General features: G+C 39.9%; 2 protein-coding genes and 1 pseudogene across 2 annotated transcripts; 1 reads left to right on the top strand and 2 right to left on the bottom strand.

Annotated features, from left to right (window-relative positions):
* Window positions 1–498: 498 nt before the first annotated feature.
* Window positions 499–7,399, bottom strand: LOC105911414 (annotated as a pseudogene).
* A 4,960-nt stretch (window positions 7,400–12,359) lies between these two features.
* LOC105911413 (H-2 class II histocompatibility antigen, A-R alpha chain-like) lies at window positions 12,360–15,956 on the bottom strand. Its single transcript, XM_031570769.2, has 5 exons — window positions 15,793–15,956; window positions 14,281–14,541; window positions 13,794–14,075; window positions 13,160–13,279; window positions 12,360–12,717 (listed from the first exon to the last, which is right to left on the bottom strand). Exons 1-5 carry the CDS (start codon window positions 15,848–15,850, stop codon window positions 12,695–12,697), a joined length of 744 nt encoding a protein of 247 aa, XP_031426629.1. The 5' UTR covers window positions 15,851–15,956; the 3' UTR covers window positions 12,360–12,694.
* A 3,296-nt stretch (window positions 15,957–19,252) lies between these two features.
* On the top strand, window positions 19,253–20,040 carry LOC105911422 (HLA class II histocompatibility antigen, DP beta 1 chain-like). The gene is made up of 2 exons (XM_012840220.3): window positions 19,253–19,597; window positions 19,907–20,040. The coding sequence occupies exons 1-2, from the start codon at window positions 19,372–19,374 to the stop codon at window positions 20,023–20,025; spliced, it is 345 nt and encodes a 114-aa protein (XP_012695674.3). The 5' UTR covers window positions 19,253–19,371; the 3' UTR covers window positions 20,026–20,040.
* Window positions 20,041–23,919: the final 3,879 nt, after the last annotated feature.

Consider the following 23,919-nt stretch of genomic DNA (forward strand, 5'->3'; position numbering starts at 1 on the left):
GCTTATAGATGAATGACGGTTCTTGATGCAGTGCCGTCTGAGGGATCGGAGATCACGGTTATTCAGCTTAGGCTTGGGCCCTTGCCCTTTACGCACTGAAATTCCTCCAGATTCCTTGAATCTTTTAATTATGTTATGCACCGTGGAGGGTGAAATGTCCAAATCCCTTCCTATCTTTCTTTGAGAAACATTGTTTTTAAACATTTCAATAATTTGCGCACGCATCTTTGCTCCTAAAGGACTAGGCCTTTCCTGGATGCTGCTTTTGTACCAAATCATAATTACAATAACCTGTTGACATCACTAGTTTCAAATCACATAATTATTTAATTATTCTACCTCATTACTACCGCTAAATTGCCCTCGTCCCAACTTTTTGGGGAATGTGTTGCAGAGAATGGCAGGAATGGATGTATATATACCAATCAAATGAAGTTGACCAGACAAAACATGAAATATCTTGTGTTCATACTGTCTGCAATGAAATACAAGTCAAGGTAAATGTATAAATCACTGCTTTCTTTTTTATTTGCATTTTCCATACCGTCCCAACTTTTTCTGATTTGGGGTAATAGATCCAGACAAACTGGACAAATTAAAGAATCCTGTCCTTTGATCAAAGTTTCTGATCAAGTTGATCAAGTTTTCACAGCCACGATCACACAGGGAGATAACAGTGTGAGAGTTCAGTTTCTGTTCATGTGTTTTATTCTGAGGAGTGAGGAGTGGCGGAGATGTTGATGCCACACTGTTGAGGAGGAGTCAGTCAGATTATTTGAGTGTGTGTGTGTGTGTGTGTGTGTGAGAGAGAGAGAGAGAGAGAGAGAGAGAGAGAGAGAGAGAGAATGAGAGAGAGCGAGAGAGGTAGAAGGAGAGAGAGGAAGAAGAACAGTAGGAGAGAACAGGTGGAATAGAGTCGGATGGGAGAGTGTATAGCTGGTGTACCTGAGAGATCAACACAGTGCTTGGTGTGGCATGGTGTTCATGAGAGAAATGAATCCGCAGTGGGCCTGAGAATTGGCTGTCTGGATGTATGTGCAGTTGTATCTTTTAATCATTTAGCAGCTTGCTAGGTTTAGACAAACTATGAGATGGGTTAATCAGGAATAAAGAAAATGTGCTCTTCATTAAATAAAGTCCATTGATGTATCTGTTGTTTGCCATTATTGTGTGGTGAACATCACACTGCTCAGGCTTGTTTACTTTGTCACTTCACCTAAATGACAAATTTGACAGATTTTTAAATGCTTCTCACAGCAAATGGATTCAGCATCTGTATATGTCAGTCACAACAGCTTCACTGATGATCCAGAACCCAAAAACCTAAACCCAGGGTAGAGTGTGTGAGTGAATGTGGTCTGGACTCTGTGCAGGAGGGTCATTGTGTCAGAGACGCTGTAGAAGGCCAGAGTTCCTGCCCTGTGATGCACATACACTCCTATTCTGGAGCTGGCCACTAGAGGGAGTTTAGTCTCTTTATTATTGTGCCAGAAAGCGGAGCTGGTGCTGGAGAGGCTTAGACTCCAGGACTGATCATTATATCCAAACACACACTCATTAGCCCTTCCTGTCCTGCCGATGCTTTTATATGAGACTGCTATATAACCCCCCCACCCCCACTCCACTCAACCTCCCAGTAGCAGCGTCCAGATACACCCTCCCTACACAGCACCTGACACCACCTATCAAATCTCTCTGGATGATCAGAATATGACTGGAGCTCATTTCTCTTTTCCACCCTCCTGTTCTCCTCAGACAGATGGAGGTCTCTGTTTGCCGTGTTTGGATCCAGAGTGAAGTGACAGGTGTCTGATGGAGAAGAAGACAGGACAAACTTAGGTATTTGGTTTTGGTGTGTAAGCGAGAGAGAGAGCGAGACAGACAGACAGAGAGAGAGAAGGAGATGAATACAGTTGAATACAGAGAGTTTGAAGAGATTCCTTTGCAGACATGAGAGACAGTGAGTGTGTATGTGTCCAGGTGTGTCTCTATTCAAACGTTCAAAAGCATGAATGTTTAAATGTATTTACATACACCTTACTAGGCAGCCTCTCCCTCTCCCTCTCCTTCTATATCAAATTATGCTAATACTGATACTGATAAAGTGGCCATATTACCTACTGTTTACCTAAATGTATCTCTCTCTGTGATCATCAAATTGATGTTTTCTAACCAAATTCTCTCACTTATAGGGTAATCTGTGCTCCCAAATACCGATGGCTGTGGAAACATTGTTCCTCATCACCATGTCCATTAAGAACATATATGGTATTGGCAGCCAAACTCTTCCTACTCACTTTTCCCCTCCTAGTCTAGACTATCTTTGCTGTGTGATGATTCTGTAGTCTCTCCACCTGATGATCTTCTTGTAGAATCACTCGGCCTACACCTTCTCACCCCAAACACACTGTCATGCACTTATTCTACGCCATACTCTGTGCTAGCATTTACCTGCAATGTAAATAATTGTCACCATCGACAGTTTTAATTTCCGTTATTCTACTTACCCTTATAATAATAACCTTACGAGCACATTGTATACCCACTAAGTTGTCCTAAATTACTTGAATGCTCTCTTCCCAACTTATCCTCTATCAATTGTGTATGTATCATGTATATAGCATGCTATGTTCGTATGTATGGTGTATATGCCATGTTTCTGATCGTTTCCCCACCCTTTCTCCTCCCTCCTCTTCTGCCACTGTTTGTCTACATTGGTGTGTGTGTGTGTGTGTGTGTGTGCGAGTGTGTGTGTGAAGGGAGTTCTTTTTATATATGAGGGATGTACATTTTCCAGTGGCTGTGTATCCAAAAGTTAAAAAGCATTTATGTCTGTGTGTGTGTGTGTGTGTGTGTGTGGTGTGTGTGTGTGTGTGTGTGTGTGTGTGTGTGTGTGTGTGTGTGTGTGTGTGTGTGTGTGTGTTTGTGTGTCGCTGTGTGTGATTTTATACATGTTTTCATGAATGTAGGTTTGAATTTGTATGTGGGTTTGCTAATCATGAATTTATGCATGTGTGTCCCTGTGCATGTGTGTGTGTGAGCGTTGTGTGTGTGTATGTGTGTGTGTGTGTGTGTGTGAGTGTGTGTGATAGCTTGCATGTCTTTATGTCCAACTTACACTGGGAGAACTCCCCTCTGGTCACTGGTTCAGGAAAAACAGCCTGGACTTCAGACACTGAGACAGAAAACATCACATTACAGCCAATTAAACTTACTGTGAAGGGCATTCATAAACATCACAGCAATCACATCATATGCTCATATAAAGAATGCTGCTTCTCCTGTTGTGTTCATATTTGTCTTAGACAGGGTGTTCACAGGTCTGTTGGACCCACAGAATTGGGGGGGGGGGGGATGTGAATTACTTTAACATGTTCTTTTAAAAACAAATGATCCAAAGCCATTGAGCTTCAGGTTGAAAAAAGAATGATTTGATCCATTTCTAGTAGTTAACATTGACAATGGGTCCAACAGACCCAAACACCACACAAGGGTTAAGTGACATTATGAGTCTCCAGCTGCTTAAATCTTAAAGACCTCCAATCTCCCACGGACAAGAGAAGACGGAGATGCACTCATTCAAGAGCCACTCATCTTCATTAGGAAAATGGCATTTAAAAGTCCTTCAGTTCTTAAACAATTGATTCGATTCATGAACACAACCTAATTGCAGACATAGTGGGTTAAATCGGTTCAGAGTATGTACACTGGGATGTCTTTCAGATATGAAGTCTGGACAATATCTGCAAAATAGGATCTGGAGTTTGCCTGGATGCAGGTATTCAGTCTCGCACCTTACAGTAACTTGCAGTATCCCAAATCTCCTGCTGTTATCATAGAAAACTTGAGAAAAGTTTATAGGGAGTAATGAGAGAGCAGTAGCCTATCACAGCCCTGCTGTTGAAAAACAAGTCAACTTTAGTTTTCATTGCATACTTTAATAGGAAAGTGAATCATTGGTTTGTGGGGTAGAATTCAGTGTCAATGGGCGGACATTACCCTGCCAGCCCCCTAGTACAGTGCCAGGACAACACCCAGGTGAGCTCATGTGTGAGCAGGGGCATTTACGCCGTTTTAGGGAACAAATGTTTGTTTGCAGAAATGTTTGTGCCTGAACCGGAAATGTAACTAAAGGCCTTTATTTCGATCTCTGGAGCCCTACCACACCTCCATACCTCCTACATCTCGCAGCTGAAAGAGGGTTTTATTGAGATCAGATTATATCAATGATAAGATACAGTGAAACTATTATTTCTGTGCTAGACCCCTGATGTAAAGGCTTAGAGGCTGTGAGAATCAGTCAGTAATGACTTACTCCTTGGTGGCAGATTCTTCCTGATGGCTGTTCTTCTGTCTGGGAGCTCAGGATCAGCATCTGGGATCCCAACACAGAGAGACACTCATTCACCCTGGATCTGAAGACCAGACTCACACACTTATTTTCACACACTGACTAAGCCCATTTAGCTTTAGTTAGGCTCATCTTCGGGTGCTTTGTTTTCTTTAATGTTTGTTTTTTTCAACTGTGACAGACGAGTGACAACCTGTGAAAGCAAATGTTATTTCTTAGGCAACTGCCTTTTCATCTACCAAGGGTTATTCAGCTTTACAGAGCTTAGATTTAACATAAAACCGTCACTGTTGTCCATGAATGTTACCTAAACCCTGTTCACAACATGTTTACTAATGTGTTTAATGCTTCAACCCAAACTGAGATCAGATTTCAAATGCAGTTTAAAGTCATAGTGTAAATGCTAATACAGACACATGAAATGAAGACACCATATTTTATCAGATGGCTTCAATAAACTAGAACTCATAGGGCTACAATACTATCATAAATCAATGTATCAAACAATATAATCAATGTAATAACTAATGATGACAATACTATGTGTGTGTGTGTGTGTGTGTGTGTGTGTGTGTGTGTGTGTGTGTGTGTGTGTGTGTGTGTGTGTGTGTGTGTGTGTGTGTGTGTGTGTGTGTGTGCGTGTGTGTGCGTGTGAGAGAGAGAGACAGAGAGACTCACATTCTAAAGACTGGATGATCTGGATATTTGTCACTGTTGAGAGATACAGAAAAATATATCATAATGAAGCCTCAAATGTGGGATCCTTGTTTTCTCAAACTTTGAAATAAGTAATTCATCATTGAGTCAATTCTACATTTGTATCCACCTGATGCAGATATCCTGACTACTTCCTGCCTGAAGATGTCATCCAGCTGCACCTTCACTCCAGAGACAGATTCCTTCACAGCCTCAAAAGAGAAGCTTTGTTTGAAGATCATGCTGGGTAAGTCTTTAGAGCGAGGAGAGTCTCTCATTGACAGGACATTCTACAGAGAGAAATGCATAAAAGGTGAGGCAGACCTCCTGAATATTCAGTCAGGTCTCTGTTTTCCCAAAGACTGCAGACATGATGGGTGAATTCAGTTGGTAGTGTATGCATTCATGTGTTCAGGTATGTGAATAAGTTAGACAGATATAAAACATTACAAACATCACATAAAAAATGTTCCTCTCCTAAACCCACATTGATGCTTTATTTCAAATTCTGTTACCTTGAGGAAATGGATGTGATCCTCTGTGTGTGAAAGCTGCTCCAGCTCAGCATCTCTCCTCTTCAGCTCAGCAATCTCCTGCTCCAGTCGCTTCAGGAGTCCTTCAGCCCGACTCACCTCAGCCTTCTCCTGAGCTCTGATCAGCTCTTTCACCTCAGAGCGCCTTCTCTCAATGGAGCGGATCATCTCAGTAAAGATCCTCTCACTGTCCTGCACTGCTGTCTGTGCAGAGCTCTGTTAGGAGACACACACAAAGAGGAGAGCGACAGGAGACCCACAGAGGTAAGTGAAGGAGCAAACTCACTCTGGTGTGACTGGCTCTTCTTGATCAAATGACCAATGGCAAATTTTGCCAAACCATGTTTGTCTGTATCATGTGGAGATGGCAGCATAATGGTGATAACACAATACCAAGCGATCGCTAAGCCAGCTGTTGGCTTGTGCAGTCAGTTCGCACCTTGAGGGTGCTCAGAACTATTTAGCTGGAATATCACTTCCCACTTCCCCTCTCATTTATACCAGCCTTATAGTTGTGATCTGGCCATAGTACATAGTACATCATTGCAGATTTGATAATACAATAACACATGACCGCTTAAACCTCTAACCAGCTGTCCTTCTCTCCTCTGGTCAGTACTCACCTTGAGAGTCAACACAGCCTTCCTCAGCTCCTGCAGATCCTTCTCTCTCTCCTGGACTGTCTGATGGAATCTCCTCTGGGTCTGCCCCAACTGCCTCTGTTAAAAAAGAAAAACAGCTTATTTTCATTGTATTATTGTATTAAGACCTTTAAATACATTTGAGTCTTTTCAAGAGATTTAATGACACATTGAAGCAGTTACTATCATCTTAATACATTTCATAAATCTATGAAAGTTCATAAGTAGCACTGGTATTAAACGGCAAAAACACTTGTCAAGCTGGCTCAGAACGTGTAGAAGCGAACAGAACATTATTTTGAGGCGAGGTAAGAATGTGTTCAGTTTGAAGCCAACAGGTTAATGTTTCACTCTTTTTATTCAACACTGGACCTTGCACCTGATAATCATTTCCTGATTCTTCCTTTCTCTAATGGGCAAAGTCATTGCTGAAACAGCCAGACTTAAAGACTGGTGAGATAGTATTCTTGTAGTTATAGTATTACATTCACAGTGAGTATATGTAAGAGCCCTCGTAGACATTTTGGACACATATGTAGCTCCAGTACTGACCTGTTTGTCTGTCCGTTCTGCTGCAGCAGTGACTGTGTCATGGCCTTTATGTTCATCCATCATGCACAGATAGCAGATACAACTCTGATCGGTTCGACAAAATATTTCAAAAACCTTCTTATGTTGGTCACAGATCCTCTCCTGTAGCTGACCTGTGGCTTCAATCACTGAGTGTTTTCTTCCTGGGTGCAGGTCATTGTGAGCTTTGAAGTGAGTTTTGCAGTAAGACAACAGACAATCCAGACAGGATTTGATGGCTTGCAGTTTTTTCCCAGTGCAGATGTCACACTCCACATCTCCAGATCCAGCATAATAGTGAGCAGAAACATACGTTTGGATTCTGGTCTTCCTAAATTCCTCCACCATTTCAGCAATCAGAATGTTTTTACTAAGAACAGGTCTTGGCCTAAAGGTCTGTCTGCACTGGGGGCAGCTGTAGATTCCTTTACTATCTTCCTGATCCCAGCAACCTTTAATACAGCCCAGACAATAAGTGTGTCCACATGGAATGGCAACTGGATCCTTTATCAGATCCAGACAAACTGAACAAGTGAAAGAATCCGCCATTTCTCACAGCCACGATCACACACAGGGAGATAACAGTGTGAGAGTTCAGTTTCTGTTCATGTGTTTTATTCTAAGGAGGAGTGGCAGAGATGTTAATGCCACCCTGACGAGGAGGAGTCAGTCAGATTATTTGAGAATGTACGTCTATGTGTGTCTGTGTGAGTGTGTGTGTGTGTGTGTGTGTGTGTGTGTGTGTGTGAGAGAGAAAGAAAGAGAGAGAGAGAAAGAGAAGGACAGAAGGAGAGAGAGGTAGGAGAGAGCGAGAGTGGTAGAAGGGCAGAGAGGAAGAAGGACAGAGGGAGAGAACAGGTGGAATGGAGTGAAAGAAAGAGAGAGAGAGAGAGAGAGAGAGAGAGAGAGAGAGGGGGGGGGGGGGGAGAACAGCTGTAATGGTGTCTGATGGGAGAGTGTATAGCTGGTGTACCTGAGAAATCAACACAGTGCTTGGTGTGACATGGTGTTCATGAGATAAATGATTCTGCAGTGGGCCTGCCTGACAACTGGCTGTTTGGATGTATGTGCAGTTGTGTCTATAAATCATTTAACAGCTTTAATGTGAAATAGTGAGGCATTTACACCCACAAACAAGTCGAGACCGCATTATTCTCCGTCTATATAGTGTTTCAACAGAAAGGTAGAGAGGAGGAGGAGTATTTGACTTTCTCATCAGGAATTACATTATTGATGTACATTGGTTCTTTGTGGATGAGGAGTCCCATTGAACTGCATGGTTTTCTTGGGACTGCTTTCTCCCATGTTAAGCCACGCCCCTGTTCTATGATGCGTTGCTGACTATACCTAGCCTGACGATGTCATACTCATAATTCTAGTCAGAATATGAGTCTGATACCGCTCCGTTGGGCTGTGATTATGGGGCGTGTTTCAACCGAACCAGGAAAAAAAATGCCTCTTCGCTCAATTAGATAGACCAATCAATTGGAGAACCAATCAGAGCAACGTAGTATGACCATAACGTAGACAATGGGGCCAGCTGATACATTAAACTTTTACCGGATCCCGTAGGAAGGACGGCAAAAACATCTTTTCGATCGACAAATGCCTTGATCGCGTTTCTCTGTTCCTCTTTCAAAATGAATGTGCTGTCAATGTCTTCTAAAACAGACTCGAATCTCCACGTTTCAGCTCTCCAACGGCAGCCATGTTTGTTGAAAACGAATTCACCCCAAAAGCTCTTTGGTGACGTGGTTGATTACGTTACGGTTGATCATCTGTCCATCATCGTATAAAGCCCGCCCTGGCAATTTGATTGGTCTATCCATCTCCTCACAGATTTTTGTGAGGAGATAGTTTCTCCCCAACGGAGCGATACCAGACCGAACTTCCCAACCTAAAATGTTGTGGGCGGGGCTAAGTTCGTCTGGCATCCAGGCTAGACTATACCTATTGAAATATGCATTTCTAGCCCCCCCTCTAGCCCCTTCTTCGCCAAAACAGAGACAGAAAGTTGACACTAAAAAGTGCTGACATTGAAAAAAGACTGTCTGGGTTTTAAAAAAATATCACTGAAAAAAAGCTGACATGAAGAAGAATGAAGAATTGAAAAAGCATATCAGAATAAACAAATAATATAAAAATAAATTAAAGTAATTACATTGCAAATGATCAAGTATGTTACATTTGTTCTTCATTGGAAGCTTGAAATATTTCAATGTGTCTTTTAGTTCAGTGGAAGTCTTTTCAGTGTTCAAAGTTATTTTCAACACAAGTGTTTCAAAGCCAATGGTCTCTTTTTTCAATGCCAAACTAAACGTGTCTGTTTTAGCTCCATAGACTTAAGGATTTTTATGTACTGTACCAAGATTGCCTCAGTTTGACTTTTCAACTTGTCATATTGGCCATATTGGATGAGTTTGAATAGAGGCCAGTCTGCATTGCGGTAACGTATGTTTCTCCCAGTGTGTGCTTTTGATGTGGAAGAAGCATCAATGTTTTGGCCTGTATTGGTAGTTGGATGTTAGGTCTACAGGCTTATTTTGGAATTGTTTGTATACATGTCCTCATTTTCAATTTCGAGATGGAGAATTCCAGAACTTCAGAAACACTTGCACAAAAAACTCTTGAAGAAAAATACTTGTAGGTAATTTGTAAAATACTTTATTCAACTGTTATTCAAATACACACTATATAAAACGATATCATTTTGGTGACATACGTTTACAAGCTAGCAAGATCGTATGCAAGATCGTATCTGTGCTTTAGTTGTTTGTGTAGTCTAACTTTACCTAAATTAGTTAGCTTGCTAATTTTAGACAAGCTAGGAGATGGGTTAGTCAGGAATAAAGAAAATGTGCTTTTCGTTAAATAAAGTCCATTGAAGTATTTGTTGTTTGCCATTATTGTGTGGTGAAGATCACTCGGTCCAGGCTTGTTTACCCTGTCACTTGACCTCAATGGCTTTTCTGACAGATTTTAAAATACTTCTCACGGCAAATTGATATATCAATTAATTTAGATCAATTTATCACAAAGCATGTAATTAATTCAATTGTTTTTTTTTTGTTGTTTTTTTTAAACCAAACTTTGTTGTACTTAAAGAGAGGTCTTTGTGACCCATTTATCTACCTATCTTGGGTCCACGTCTGGCACTATATGTGCATCCCCCTTCATGAAACAGCATCTCTCATCATCAGCTGTTATCAACCAACAGCATCTCTCATAGCCGATATCAACCAACAGCATCTCTCATAGCTGTTATCAACCAACAGCATCTCTCATAGCCCTTATCAACCAACAGCATCTCTCATAGCTGTTATCAACCAACAGCATCTCTCATAGCCGATATCAACCAACAGCATCTCTCATAGCCCTTATCAACCAACAGCATCTCTCATAGCTGTTATCAACCAACAGGGAGCTTGTTCTTGGACCAGTTTTTTTGTTGTTTTTTTTAAACCAAACTTTGTTGTACTTAAAGAGAGGTCTTTGTGACCCATTTATCTACCTATCTTGGGTCCACGTCTGGCACTATATGTGCATCCCCCTTCATGAAACAGCATCTCTCATCATCAGCTGTTATCAACCAACAGCATCTCTCATAGCCGATATCAACCAACAGCATCTCTCATAGCCCTTATCAACCAACAGCATCTCTCATAGCTGTTATCAACCAACAGCATCTCTCATAGCCGATATCAACCAACAGCATCTCTCATAGCCCTTATCAACCAACAGCATCTCTCATAGCTGTTATCAACCAACAGCATCTCTCATAGCTGTTATCAACCAAGAGCATCTCTCATAGCCCTTATCAACCAACAGCATCTCTCATAGCTGTTATCAACCAACAGCATCTCTCATAGCTGTTATCAACCAACAGCATCTCTCATAGCCCTTATCAACCAACATCATCTCTCATAGCTGTTATCAACCAACAGGGAGCTTGTTCTTGGACCAGTTCCATTCAGCATTCTTTTATCTTTGGTGCCATATAGCGAACCAGCTAACGTTTCCACCAGTGAAACTGTTGTAATGAGGAATGCTTCACCAAAGTGAATGTAACAGGTCTCTGACTAAGAGCCCATAAACACATAAGACTCCTGTAAAAACGAGAGAAAGAATGAGGCAGACGGCAGGCGCTTCTATTCAGTGCATCTTCGCTCTGCAGACTGAGGAAATAATGAAAGTCTTAATCTGAGTCCAGGTTGGTTTGCAGCTGGACCATGGACTCTCATTCAGGTTCCGAGCCAACATATTTTTGGTCAAAATGCTCAAAATGCTCTGACTGAGACAGACTGAAACTAGTATGCAGCACCGACTTGAAGTTGATAGCCAGTATCAGCAATGGTCTCCCCCTTCTCTTCCCTAACATTGGTGTCCACAAGTATTTTCCTAGTTACTAATGCTGTCAGAATTTTTTTTTTGGTCAGTGTCAAAATAACCCATCAGGGAACTAAGAGTGGGCTTATAAACCGGTGAGTCTGGTGTTTCCAGCGCCATGTCAGAAGAGGAACTGTGACAGTATGAGGAAGCAAGTGGCTTTGCATGTCACAGAAGAACAATGATTAAATCATGGAACATAAATGGGTTGTTCTATGTAGTTTCCATGCCATGCTGTATCCACTAGACGCTGTTGTGGCTGTTGAAGTGTTAGGAGTTTTACTTCACTGATAGAGAAATGTAATACATTGTTATTCTATTTTTAATTTGAATGCTTACATGTACTGAATTAAGGAACCAACTCTTGAGATATGAATGATTGTGACACTTTGCTGAAGTGATACATCTTGTTTTTGCTGTCAGACACCTACTGATCAGACAAGGGTCAATGTCTTGTCTCAGAATAATGTCCCGTGCCTGCTTATGAAACATGTTTTGAGGAAATATATGAACTATATACACTGGCTGCGCCCAGCTCATCTTTGGAGTTTGTTCATGATATTTGGTTGTGTGACACTCTTCCTCTTTTGCTAAAGATAACGCGCTGATTGAAATTCTGATTGCTGGTCTCTGTCACATTTATATAACGTCTTTATAATAATTTATCTAACATTCACTAAACTAGCTTCACCCATAAATTGCACTCACACTGGATAAGAGAGGTAAATGGGTAGTGAGCTCATTACGGTAGCAAGTCAAAACAGCTCAATACCTAATCCTTTTAAATTAGACTGAAGAAAAGTGTTGAACTGTGTACTGTGAAAGATTCTACTAACCTTCTAAGTTTTTAAAGTGACGCTTGTTTTTATTTGAAGAACTGGTCGCACTGGTCCATAGAAAGGGCTAAGATTCATCTCTTTCAATGTCAGCTAAAGTGAGGGCAGCTGTCTCTGCTTCTACTCTGATGGATGAACGCTCAGTAGCTTTTTTTGTCTTTACAAACAACTTCACCTGATATTTTTGCTTCACTCTTGGAAAGAAGAGTTGCAATAAAATAGGGTACAGGTACAAAGGGAACAGTATCCATTAATGCTATAAATATTGATACCAACGATAGTGTACAATTTGGAAACTAGTGAAAAAGAGAACACAAAACAAGAAAATAGCAATGGGAAACTCAACTTTAAAAAGGAAACTTTAATTGAACTCTTTAAGTTGTAGTAGGTACACTTTGATTTACACAGATATCACTTCAATTGCTCTCATTGATCTGGTAGTCTTCCCTTAATCTTTGTACAATATTTCTTGAGTGGCATCTAGTGGTGAGGTTGCGGAATTGCAACTAGCTGAATACCCTTCCCTTCACAAGTGTGTGCAAGTATCTAAGGTGACTGTAAAATGCCATAAAAATGCGAAAAAAGCCCTGTGTCAAGCCAGTATCTTGGTTTGCCTGTTCTGGGCTACTGTAGAAAGATGGCGGTGCAACACGACGGACTCCGTGGAAGAGGACCCACTCCCTATGTAGACTGAAGGGCTCGTTCTAACGAAAACACAACAATTCATAGTTATAGGTAGTTATGCTCTAATTAAAAAACATAATTAATCTTCTACTAGACACCACTAAAAACTACACACTGTACTTTTAAAGCAGGCTTAAAAATCATCATGTACCGTACATCATGGTTAACTGACCATCAACACTAAACACAAACGCATAACATAATCAAAAACCAATCATGCACAATCATAGACAGTGCCTAATGTTGGAGGACGCGTGCACCCAGTTGAAAAGCTCTGGTTTAAAAATATGAATTTAATATATATATATATTAAAATGTAATTCCAAGGTCAGAGTTCCTCTGTGTGTGAGTTTGTTTAAAGTATGCCAGGTTCAACAAAACACATTTCTTGGACACATTACAAAATCGCTGGTTTAATTTATACAACAACAAAGAAATGTATTGTCTGTTCTGTTCTCATACCTGCACTCTCTTTTCCCTTGACGAAGAAGAACATTCCGGTAGCCACTCCCAGCAGTCCCAGAGTCAGACCCACTCCACAGAACACTGAGGGACCAAGACTGGGCTCTGACACCTCAACATCTGAGGAAGTCACACACACACACACACACACACACACACACACACACACACACACACACAAACACACACACACACACACACACACACACACACACACACACACACACCATCTGAGGAGGGCACAGATGCACACACAAATCAGCATGTAAAACGTTAGACCTAAGAATGGCTGGCTTGAGTTGTAATATATAAATGTATCATATAATGATACAATGACAACTGACATATATTGGGTATACCACAGCATTTAGTGTTTAAGGCATGACACAGTAGTGATGCATCTCTTGTACATCTGTCTCTTATGTTACATAATGCCATGATATGTTTATGGTGGTTACACCAGTGTTGCAGATTTCACGACAATCAATACTTGATTACTTGTTGTCCAGGATGAATTGTTTAAGCACTATTAGGACTGAGAGGCTCATAACTGATTGCAAAGCCTCGTGTTGTATATAATATATCCAGGTTAATGGGGAATGAGTCACACAGTTTATTTGCTGTAGCGTCTCACCCCAGTATCTTGTCAAGGGCCCCTCCAGTGCTGAGTGCTCCACAGTGCAGGTGTACATGTCCCCCTCTTGAGGGGTGAACTTCAGGGTGGAGAACTGGTTGAAGGTGCCGTCGTTGTTTATGTGGATCTGGCTTGAGCTCACTCCCTGTGTCACGTTGTTGTTGTTCCTGGTCCACTTCACCGTGAGTCGAGGAGGGTAGAACCCAGTGACGTAGCAGATGAGGGTGTTCTCAGAACCCAAACGCACCTCGTCATGGACATACATGACACTTACCGGGGGCTCTGCAATTTAACATTTATTTTTTTACTTTATTCTTCAAAAATAACACAATTTAACATTCACTTTGACTTTGTTAAAAAAATAAAAATAAAAAATACAATATCAATCAGCATAAGAAACATGACAACAATGTATGATACTCACTGCAAGGTTAAAGTGCAAACTTTTTAATTAAAGGTAAAAAGTATTTTTGAAAAAACACTTTACCTTTTGCCTCTGGAGGATAACCAAGTTGTTCTGCAATATATTCCATGGCATCCCGGAATTCCTTCATTTCATTGTAAGCGTATGAATATACCAGTCCATAGAATGTGTCCCAGGATATGTGGTCTACAAAGTTTGGTAATGTGCTGACTACTGTCTTGTCCTCAAAGTCCACATACAGTACCTGATTCCCATCAAAATTTGCTGAAAAGTATCCCTTTTCTTTGTCACAGTATATGTCATTGATGGCATCTTGATACACAACTGGAGCAAAAAAAAAAAAAAACACATTATCTGTGTGCAGGCAGGCTATAGTGCTATAGATCTATACAGGACAGCTTTTTATTTTGTGTGGTTTAATAACAACTCATTGTAATATACTGATCCTTTAAACCCATTAGTAATGGGTTGTGGTTGAAATATAGCTGTGGGACTCCCTCTTGAGGAAGTGCACCCTCACCGTTTTCATTAGGCCTACATTTACCTTCAGAAATGGATAACAAACTAAAAATACCTCTAGAACAAGATTAGCCTTATTTTGATCAATGATTGACATTGTTTCAGTCATTAGTCCAAACTATAAAAGGCACCATCTTCTCCACTTGATTCATGGTCCACTGTGACCTTTCAGTCTTTGGTTATTGTTTGTCACTTTTGCAGATAAATAGGTCTATTATGTTTAAATGTGGATGTGCTACTTAAAAGCACATATGCATTGTAATCTCGCTGAGGCATTTACCTCAGATATCTGCTTCTTTCACTTGCATGAGTATGGGCATGGATGAAGACCTCTCTCTCACACACACACACACACACACACACACACACGTTATCCAAATCTCCCAAATTTCCTGTGTTTTCCTTCATAGGCACTTGCTGCTATTGGCACCCTGTAGTTTAAACTGTTTTCAATTATCTTTGTATGACTGGATATGGTCTGTTATTCCATGATTGTGGGGATAGGTTATTGTAAAAACTGTTTATTATTAAATTATAATTACATGGTCAATCAATCTGCTCGACCTCTAGTAGGACCTAGTTTGGTGGATAGTTCAGATTTGACCAGAATTACCCAGAATAATGGTTTCCAAAAACAATCAAACAGAATGAAAAACAACTTCTCTCTTCATATCCTCATTGCACTCAAACATCAGAAAATGTTTTGATGTATATGACAACTATGTAAGAGATAATGTATAGTCCGGCGGTCATTATCGAAAAATAGGTTCTGAGGAGCTGTAGAATAATTGTGTTCCTCCTCAGAATGTCCCAACAAGGTCAGTTGATTTTAAGATTTTAAAATAAATCTCGCTTTTTCATAGGGAAAAATAAATCCATTCAGAACGAAACAACAGTTTGTCACGCTTTAAATTAATTTTTCAATAATGACCGCCGGACTATACATTATCCCTTACACATTGCCTTAGCTTCTGCCAGCTCATGAAATGGAAGCGTATAGACCAATCAGTCAACAAGTACTGTTAGGGTAATGTTTTAAAAGTGTCGAGTACTTACATTGACTTCCTGCACATTGGACACATGTAATCAAAAGAAAGATGACAGCAAGCTTCATATTTCAAATGTGCTAATATACCGATGCTGACCCATTTACTCTAACTACAGGAAACCAACTGCAGCAGAGAAATATTTCCCACCTCTTTAAATAAGTTATGCTTGAACAGAAATATCCAATAGGAAGGTCAGGTTAATTAACAGTCATCAGTATCTGGGTAAGATCCAGAGGCACGTCTAGGGACTTCAGGATGGATTTGAGTATATTTTATGAATTTGATTTCATGAATTTGTAAAGACACTGTGTTTTCTAGTGCTGCCTTGTCTTTGTTCATCAACTGCAGACAGCTCTTGTGATGGTTACATTGCTCTGCTGTTTAACGTATTTGATACAGCAGTTTGAGTGGAAATATATGACACTGTACCTTCTTAATTTCTTGATTGGTCTGAGTGAAAATTACCTACACACTATATTCACACACGGTTTTAGCCTGACTGAAGGAGACCAGACCATGTCCAGGTCAACACTGATTTGTGCTCGTGTCCTGCCGTTAGTATATCTTCTCCTTGGAGTAGGTAGGTGAAAAACTTGTACATATAATACATGAACAGAAAGAGAGAGTAGTTATGCAGTTAACAGAAGTCTCATTTAGGACATATCAAGCTATTCATAATATCCTAATATTAATAGAATGTAATAGGGTCGCAAATGGGCGGATATTTTCCGGAAACTTTCCATGGGAAGTTAAGCTCGGGAATTATGGAAATTTTGACAATTTTCTTTGCAAAAGTTAACCTATAACAGGGAACTTAAATGTAGTTGAAAACGAGACTAGCTCAGCTGGACCCTAGATGCAGCTAGTTGGGAACATTGCCTGCCAGAAACGTAAACCTATGACTTTCTGTTGTTTTTGAATATCTTTGTCATTACCTAGCATATTGATAACTTGTTACACTAAAGCCATGTTCATTTTAATACCAAGTTTAGTTGTGTACAGACAGTAGGCTAACTTTTTACAGCAGTGAGAATGGGATGTATGCATGTCCACACAAAAGTACACCATCACCTCGATTACTCGCGGCCGTTGGCGTCCATCAAAAAAGCGCGAGTTGGCCGACTTATCGAAAACAAAAGCAATTACTGCTAATTAAAGGCTGAGCAATAAAAACGTAATTCAAAATTCTATTTTAAAGATGTATAGAATGTAGCACACACTGTGTTTGTTTGCAAAGGTAGCTAGCTATTGTAAACCAAATTGACAGAAATAATGAATTCTTGTTTTATTTTTCTCTCAAATTTCTCTTATTTTTCTCTTAAATGTGACTGTATTTATAGTCCACAGGAACAAACCTGTCTAGCTGGTAAGTGGCTAACGTTAGCAATTCTAGATCTTGCAGCATGATCTTGGTTAAAACAACCCGATTGAATGCAAATTCAGTTGAATTTCAACCCTGTACTGTGCATTACTCCATCCCTTGCACAGAAATACATAAATACAGTTAGTATAAATTACCCCAAAATGTCCAGTTAATTCCATATATTCACGTGCATTCCCATGGAAAGTTTCAAACTTAAAATATTCCCAGAATTTTGCAATCATGGGATCATTGGGTTTTACAGTGTAGGCTGTAATGTGTTTTATTTTTTAATTTTTTTAGATTGGATTATTATTTAGATTATTATTATTAGATGATTATATTATTATTATTAGATTATATATAATAATAATTATATTATATATAATATATTATTATATTATTATTATTATTATTTAGATTATTATTTTTAGATTGGATTATTATTTAATTATTATTTAGATTATTATTCTTTTTTTTTTAGATTGGATCATTGGGTTTTACAGTGTAGGCTGTAATGTGTTTTATTTTTTATTTTATTTTAGATGGATATTGCCAGTACAGATGGATGCGATGCTACTCCTACTCTATGAGTTTGACAGACATGGTGTATGTAGAGTCGTACTTTTATAATAAAATGGAATTCCTAGTATTTAACAGCACCGTTGGAAGGTATGTCGGCTATTCAGGTTATGGAATGGAGCTAGCACGTGAAAAGAATGAAGATGAACACCTTCTGCCTTATGAACGGGGCTCTGTGGACAGACTCTGCAAAGTCAATGCTCTTGTGTACAAAAGCCATGGAATGGACAAAAAAAGTGAGTATAGAAAATGTCTTAAATATACAGTATCATAAGTCTTTTTCCAGTTTCTTACACATAAGATGTGTACATGTTCATTTAGTTGTATACGTCTTACATTCAGTAAAGGGCATATTGTACATTGTAGCACTGGAAATGTAAAAGGTGCATTTACTCTGTGCAACACTTTGGCAAATAGGATTTTGGAACAAAGTTTAACTAAGTACTGTATTTGTGTGTTTGCTGTTACTGTTACTGCAAAAGCCATAAGACAAACAAATATAGTATTTCAGATTAATCATACTAGTGTGTAGTTAGTGGTTGGAAACGTGTAACCACATTTACATTTAGTCATTTAGCAGACGCTTTTGTCCAAAGCAACGTACAAGGGAGAGAATATTCAAGCTACGAGCAATAGAACCTGGTGTAACAATAAATACTATTTTACATAAGAAATATAATAAAATTAAAGAAAAAAAGAAAAAGAAGTGCAGAAATGTAATTGCTGTAATTGCAAGTTACGCACTAGTCGAAGTGCCAGTTAGGACGGGAAGTGCTCTCTGAAGAGTTGGGTCTTCAAAAGCAAGGTTAAAAGCAAGGTTAGGCATGAATAGCTGTGTCTGCCATTTGACACAGAAATTAGATTTTGAAAAGGGGACATGGTGTAGAAAAAAGTAGAATAAAGTGAACATAGTAAAAGGGAACAGTTGAAGTGTTTTGCATCTTGTGTGTGTAGAGCTTTGAACAGGTAAGGATTTTGGAGGATGTTATACCCTTTTGGGTTGCAACGGGTCCTCAGGACTCCTTGGATTTTTTCACCTGAAAGCTTCTTCCAATTTAGCAACCTCTCTAACCTTGTTCACTGCTCAGTACTGAGATGTAAGTGCTGCTTTTAGTTTCTCGACTAAGCCTGTTCTGTAGCTTGTATGTAGTTAATATCATTAAATATTTATATAATACTTATAAATTAGTATTACCATTTAGGAAATATTGGATTAGATGTTTTTTTCTTCACACCTGCTTTGCTTGCTAGACCAGTCCTTCAGTAAACTTCCCTTAACTTGATGCTTGCCTCTGACTCTTTGTCCCTGCACATGTGTTCATGCTTGTTCTGAGGCACAGAGGGTTCAGCTCTCACCTCTCACTTGGAGACCAGAGTCCAATTCACAGTTCCCCCATGATAGAATAAAATAAGGCTGAGTTTTCAGAAAACACGTGTAAGCAGAAACTGTAATATATGTGAAAGTCTGAATTCCTCCTGACATGTTGAAAGCTTTGCTGATTGATGTAAATTGATGATAAAGTACTGATATCTTCCAATGCAGGAAATTATAGAAAATCATCAGACTGAAAAAACTGCACTTTTACAGTTGAGCCCAGCGTGAATCTGAATTTGGTGAGGCCAGTCAGTAGCAATCAGCTCGCCATGCTGATGTGCAGTGCCTACAACTTCTACCCACGAATGATCCGTGTGACCTGGTACAGAGACGGCCAGAAGGTGACCAGTGATGTCTCAGCCACGGAGGAGCTGGCGGATGGAGACTGGTACTACCAGATCCACTCCCACCTGGAGTTCACCCCCAAAGCTGGAGAGAAGATCTCCTGTGTGGTGGAGCACACCAGCCTTAAGGAGCCCAGGGAGTTTGTCTGGGGTGAGGACTGGCTTGCAGTTATGTCTGGTTCAGCTGTGTCCTCCTCACGCAGTATCTGCTGTTTAGTTTTGTGTATGCTGTTTTGTCATTTCTGTGTTTAGTTTTGAAAAAATTAATTCAATAGCCAGTTGTATCATAAGTGTATACACACTTAAATTGTGCTGACTACTTCTCTATGCATAAGATTAGTAGATTACAGAAAACAAAATATGGCCAAACACGAGGAGGATGTCAAAATATGTGGTGTTTGATTTCTTATCATCTAATGTTAAAGCTGTGTAAAAACTTGTGTGCCCTCTATACTGTCAGACTCCTCCATGCCCAAGGCTGAGAGGAATAAGATTGCCATTGGGGCTGCTGGCCTGCTGCTGGGACTGGTGGTCTGTGCTGCTGGACTGCTCTACTACAGGAAGACATCAAGAGGTTAGCAGTGGAGTGTTAGAACAAACATGTCACATTGGATTAATTTAGCATTACAGTAATATGGAAAATGTATGAGTATGTTACAGTGTTTCAATATAAACACGTCCCAGACGAACTCAAAACAACCACAACATGAACCAAAGTAGACAGAGAAATAATGAGAAGGAAAAAGTCTACTGTGTTTTCTAAATATATTGTAAGGAAGTGACGTTGTGTTAGGAATGTTTTGACATGACTTTTGTGTGGGGGGAGGGATCTAAGGGAAGAGCTGGGGGTGTTAATGAATGGGCTACACCTGGTCATTGATAAGGGTGGAGGAGAGTGAACATTGATAAAAGAAGACGACAGCGAAGGGTGAGTGTTCTGGGAAGCAGCACTTTATTGCTCACGCCGAGCTGCACTCAATGTGTGGGGGTGGGTGCTGTTCGCATGCTGCTTAGGGCTGCCGGCGGTGAAGATAGCTTAGCGGGGTTACCTGTATCCTAGGCCGGGGAATATTATCTAGGAGTGTGTTGGCTGCTTCTCAGCTAGTGGTTTTCCATATTGTTAGTGTGTATTGCTGTGTGATTTGCCATATGCTTTTACAATAGTCTAGTGAGTATTCGTTCAGGCGGGTAGCACTGAAGCTTACCAGGATTCGTAGTAACCGTACCTAATCCGGCATGATTGGTAGCCTCATGAATTTATTACATTGTATCAATAAAGACTGATTGTTTCTAAGTCTGTGGTGCAGCCTCGTTCTGTGTGTTGATATTGCGTTCCTCTAGCCCCAATAATCTGACGACTTAATTCTGTAATTCTAGGTTTATTACAATATGTTCTCCTGCGCAGGTTAGGACAACCCCTACTTATTGACGGCATAATTCATGTTCCTCCTCATCCTCCAGTGCTTCTGTCATTGGCGCCATCATTGCCAATCAGACATTATGACTGAAGTGAAAATCTAATTCAGTTTCTTCCATGCATCCCAACTCTGGAGTGGTAGGTTGAGTAAGCACTGATCTTACTGTTCCTTGTGTTTTTTATTTCCTGCAGTGTTCAAATCTGTTACATTCTTTGTAAACCTTTCATGTATTTGCCTCAGGTCAATGTAGTGCTTACATCCAGTAGAAAACCTGTCAAGAAATTGACAATATTGTCATGGCATTATCATTTTCTTAAGGCCAACATTCACACAGGCGAACATTTTCAAAAACATCTTGGTAAAAGCATGAATAATCACTGAACTTCTGTTGTTTGAGTGTTGTGTTCTCTAAAAAGACTTTATTAGCCCGCTGCTAGCAGTGGTTCTTATTGTACGTCTCACTATCCCAAGATATCTCACGGGAATCAGTTCCTGACATCCTCATATTTAAGTTGATTGCGGACTCAGTTGAGAAAATGTTGCTGAAATGTGGTGGTTGACCCGTTCAGCACACCTGGATCTACACACAGATCTACATCACACACCCTTTAATAAGCACTAAAGCAAACGCAGAGTCCATTTCAGAGCTACTCCTCAAATTCTTGAAAATACACTAGATTAGTTCTTTGTAGGGAATGCAACATTCCTTAATTTGTCATCAGTGGGTACTGGTTTTGAAATAGACTCCTTAAAAAAACTAAAATGACGGGTTTATAGTTTATACTCGCCATATTATGGCACTCAGCCAAAGGCCTGACTTTCTGTTCACAGACCTGTGATGACCTGAAAGCAGAAGGACCGTGTCTGCAACGCATGATTGATGAATTATGTCGAAGTTAGGAATTAAAATGATTAAAACAAACACCTTCCTACTAGTGGGGCAGCTTAGCTAGAAATTCCACAACAATTGTTCATTTTGTGACACAAGCATGAAATTTGGTGAAGTTATGGCCAAAGGCATTCAAAAAAGATGTGGATATGGAGCTATCATGAAATTTCAATATGGTGCCCATGGCAGCCATTTTTTAAACAGTTTTCTTATCAATTTTCTTATCAGGGATGGATATTTAATGATATTGAGGACCTACTTAGTTTAATTTGTGTACCATACACTCAGAGGGTGGGTCTTAATGCAGAAGTGGGTGTGACTCAAAACAGTAGTTGTTTTATTTTTGCAATTTTATTTGAAACATAGAAAATGGATTGATTGAGTTGTAAGTTGGTATTTTAAGCCTGCAATTGGTTGAATGGGTTGACCAAAAGTTGCTACTTGCTATATTTTGTCTATTAGAAAATTAGAGAACAACCTCAGAATTGAGCTTCAATGGTTTTGATCACAAGAGTAAAATAACTATTTGCAATTTACACTGAGTTTTGTATGAACTTGAAACTTGAATTGCGCAATTGTGGAGGGCATACCACTTGTTCTCTTTGAAACTGCTGGCAGACATTGTTCCCCATCTGTGTGGTGAGCTGAAGAACATGATCATATGATATGCTCAACCCCATGTGTGTTCTCTCCACAAGTTCCCTTTTTTGTGTGTGGGCATGCAGCATCAGTGCAAGTGAACTGTATCCACTTCTGTTGTCTGTTCGCTTAGCCTGCAAAGGACATGATGATGCCTCTGCCTTGTCTTCTTGGCATATAATACAGAACTTCCAGTCAGTCTTGGCTGCGCGAGAAGTTGATGGTCCTTGACCATCAAGATGCTGAAGTTTGAAGTTCCTTGACATTTTCTTCGACATTGTCTCTGAAATTCTAAAGTTCCAAATTCAGCTTTTTTGCAATTCAATTTTCATACCAATCATGGCACATGGTGAAAAATGTGTCATTCAAATTGCAATTCCCAGGAACTATGTATGGTAGATAAATTAAACTCATTAGGTCCTCAATATCATTAAATATCCTTCCCTGATAAGAAAACGGTTGCCACTGGCAGCCATTCCGAAAAATGGCAGCAATGGACGCCATATTGAAAAATTATGATTGCTCCATATCCTAGGGTGACCAGACGTCCTCTTTTAAAAAATGCATTCGGCAGGGATTCCAAAATCGTCTAGGATTTTGCCTCGTCGGATATTTGTGTTGCTTTTCTCTGGGTCTATCACAAACTAGTGTTTCTGAGAAGTGGCTGCCTGTTAGTGTCGCTATGGAAACACACCTGTGATCAAAGATGAATTATGTTACAGTGAGAAGAGTACCTGCTATATATACCCTCAAAATGGCAAACCTATCTCTGTCATGGTTTTTATTATTTTGGGGAAGGGAAATAGTCAGTAGCAATCTATAACACAATTATAAGTTTATCCTACATAAACTATGGAAACTATTAAAAAACTATTCAATTCAATTAATAATTTCTTATTTTCTTTGGTATTGTTGTCATATACAGATATGCAATGATGATTGCTTGTCCAATGTCTAGTCACTATTTGATCATGTGACGAGACGATACAATATAGCTAGTTTAGGCGCAAAATCTGAACGTCAAGACCGACAGGCTGACTGAGCACAGCCAGAGGCAAAGCACACATAGATAGATAGATGGATACTTTATTAATCCAGAGAGAAATTTAGGTCATCCAGTAGCTTATACACATATACACTTATACACCTCACCGACATACATACATAAATCACATATACATAGGGAGAACATATTCACACGGGGTGATTACAGATACAGGAATGGGTCTGACCCTATGGTACAGAATGCAATGATTGTGACAGTGTCGGTGTCCAGGAGGAAAGTGTTCTTGTGCTGCTGGTGTGGATAGTGCAAAAAATATAATGTTCTTGTGCTTGTGTGGATGGATAGTGCAAGATAGTGTTCTTGTGCTTGTGTGTGTGTGTGTGTGTGTGTGTTTGGAAAGTGCAAAGAGCAAAGTGATGCAGAATATATAAGTGGTAAAGTCTGTGCATGGGGCTGAGATAAGATAATAAGCAGGGGAGGGCAGACTGAGGTAGACTCATGCAGAAAAGTACATCTCCCTC

This window comes from Clupea harengus, chromosome 7, assembly GCF_900700415.2.
Source record: "Clupea harengus chromosome 7, Ch_v2.0.2, whole genome shotgun sequence".
In the NCBI taxonomy this organism is placed as follows: Eukaryota; Metazoa; Chordata; class Actinopteri; order Clupeiformes; family Clupeidae; genus Clupea; species Clupea harengus.

What these genes read in the sequence shown, in the direction of transcription:
- LOC105911422 (XM_012840220.3), top strand. Translation starts at nt 19,372, where the DNA reads ATGCTGATGTGCAGTGCCTACAACTTCTACCCACGAATGATCCGTGTG. An exon ending in GCCCAGGGAGTTTGTCTGGG is followed by an intron (nt 19,598 to 19,906) that starts GTGAGGACTGGC and finishes CTATACTGTCAG; the next exon opens with ACTCCTCCATGCCCAAGGCT.
- LOC105911413 (XM_031570769.2), bottom strand. Translation starts at nt 15,850, where the DNA reads ATGAAGCTTGCTGTCATCTTTCTTTTGATTACATGTGTCCAATGTGCA. An exon ending in TTATCCTCCAGAGGCAAAAG is followed by an intron (nt 14,076 to 14,280) that starts GTAAAGTGTTTT and finishes GTTAAATTGCAG; the next exon opens with AGCCCCCGGTAAGTGTCATG. An exon ending in GCCCTTGACAAGATACTGGG is followed by an intron (nt 13,280 to 13,793) that starts GTGAGACGCTAC and finishes TGACTTCCTCAG; the next exon opens with ATGTTGAGGTGTCAGAGCCC.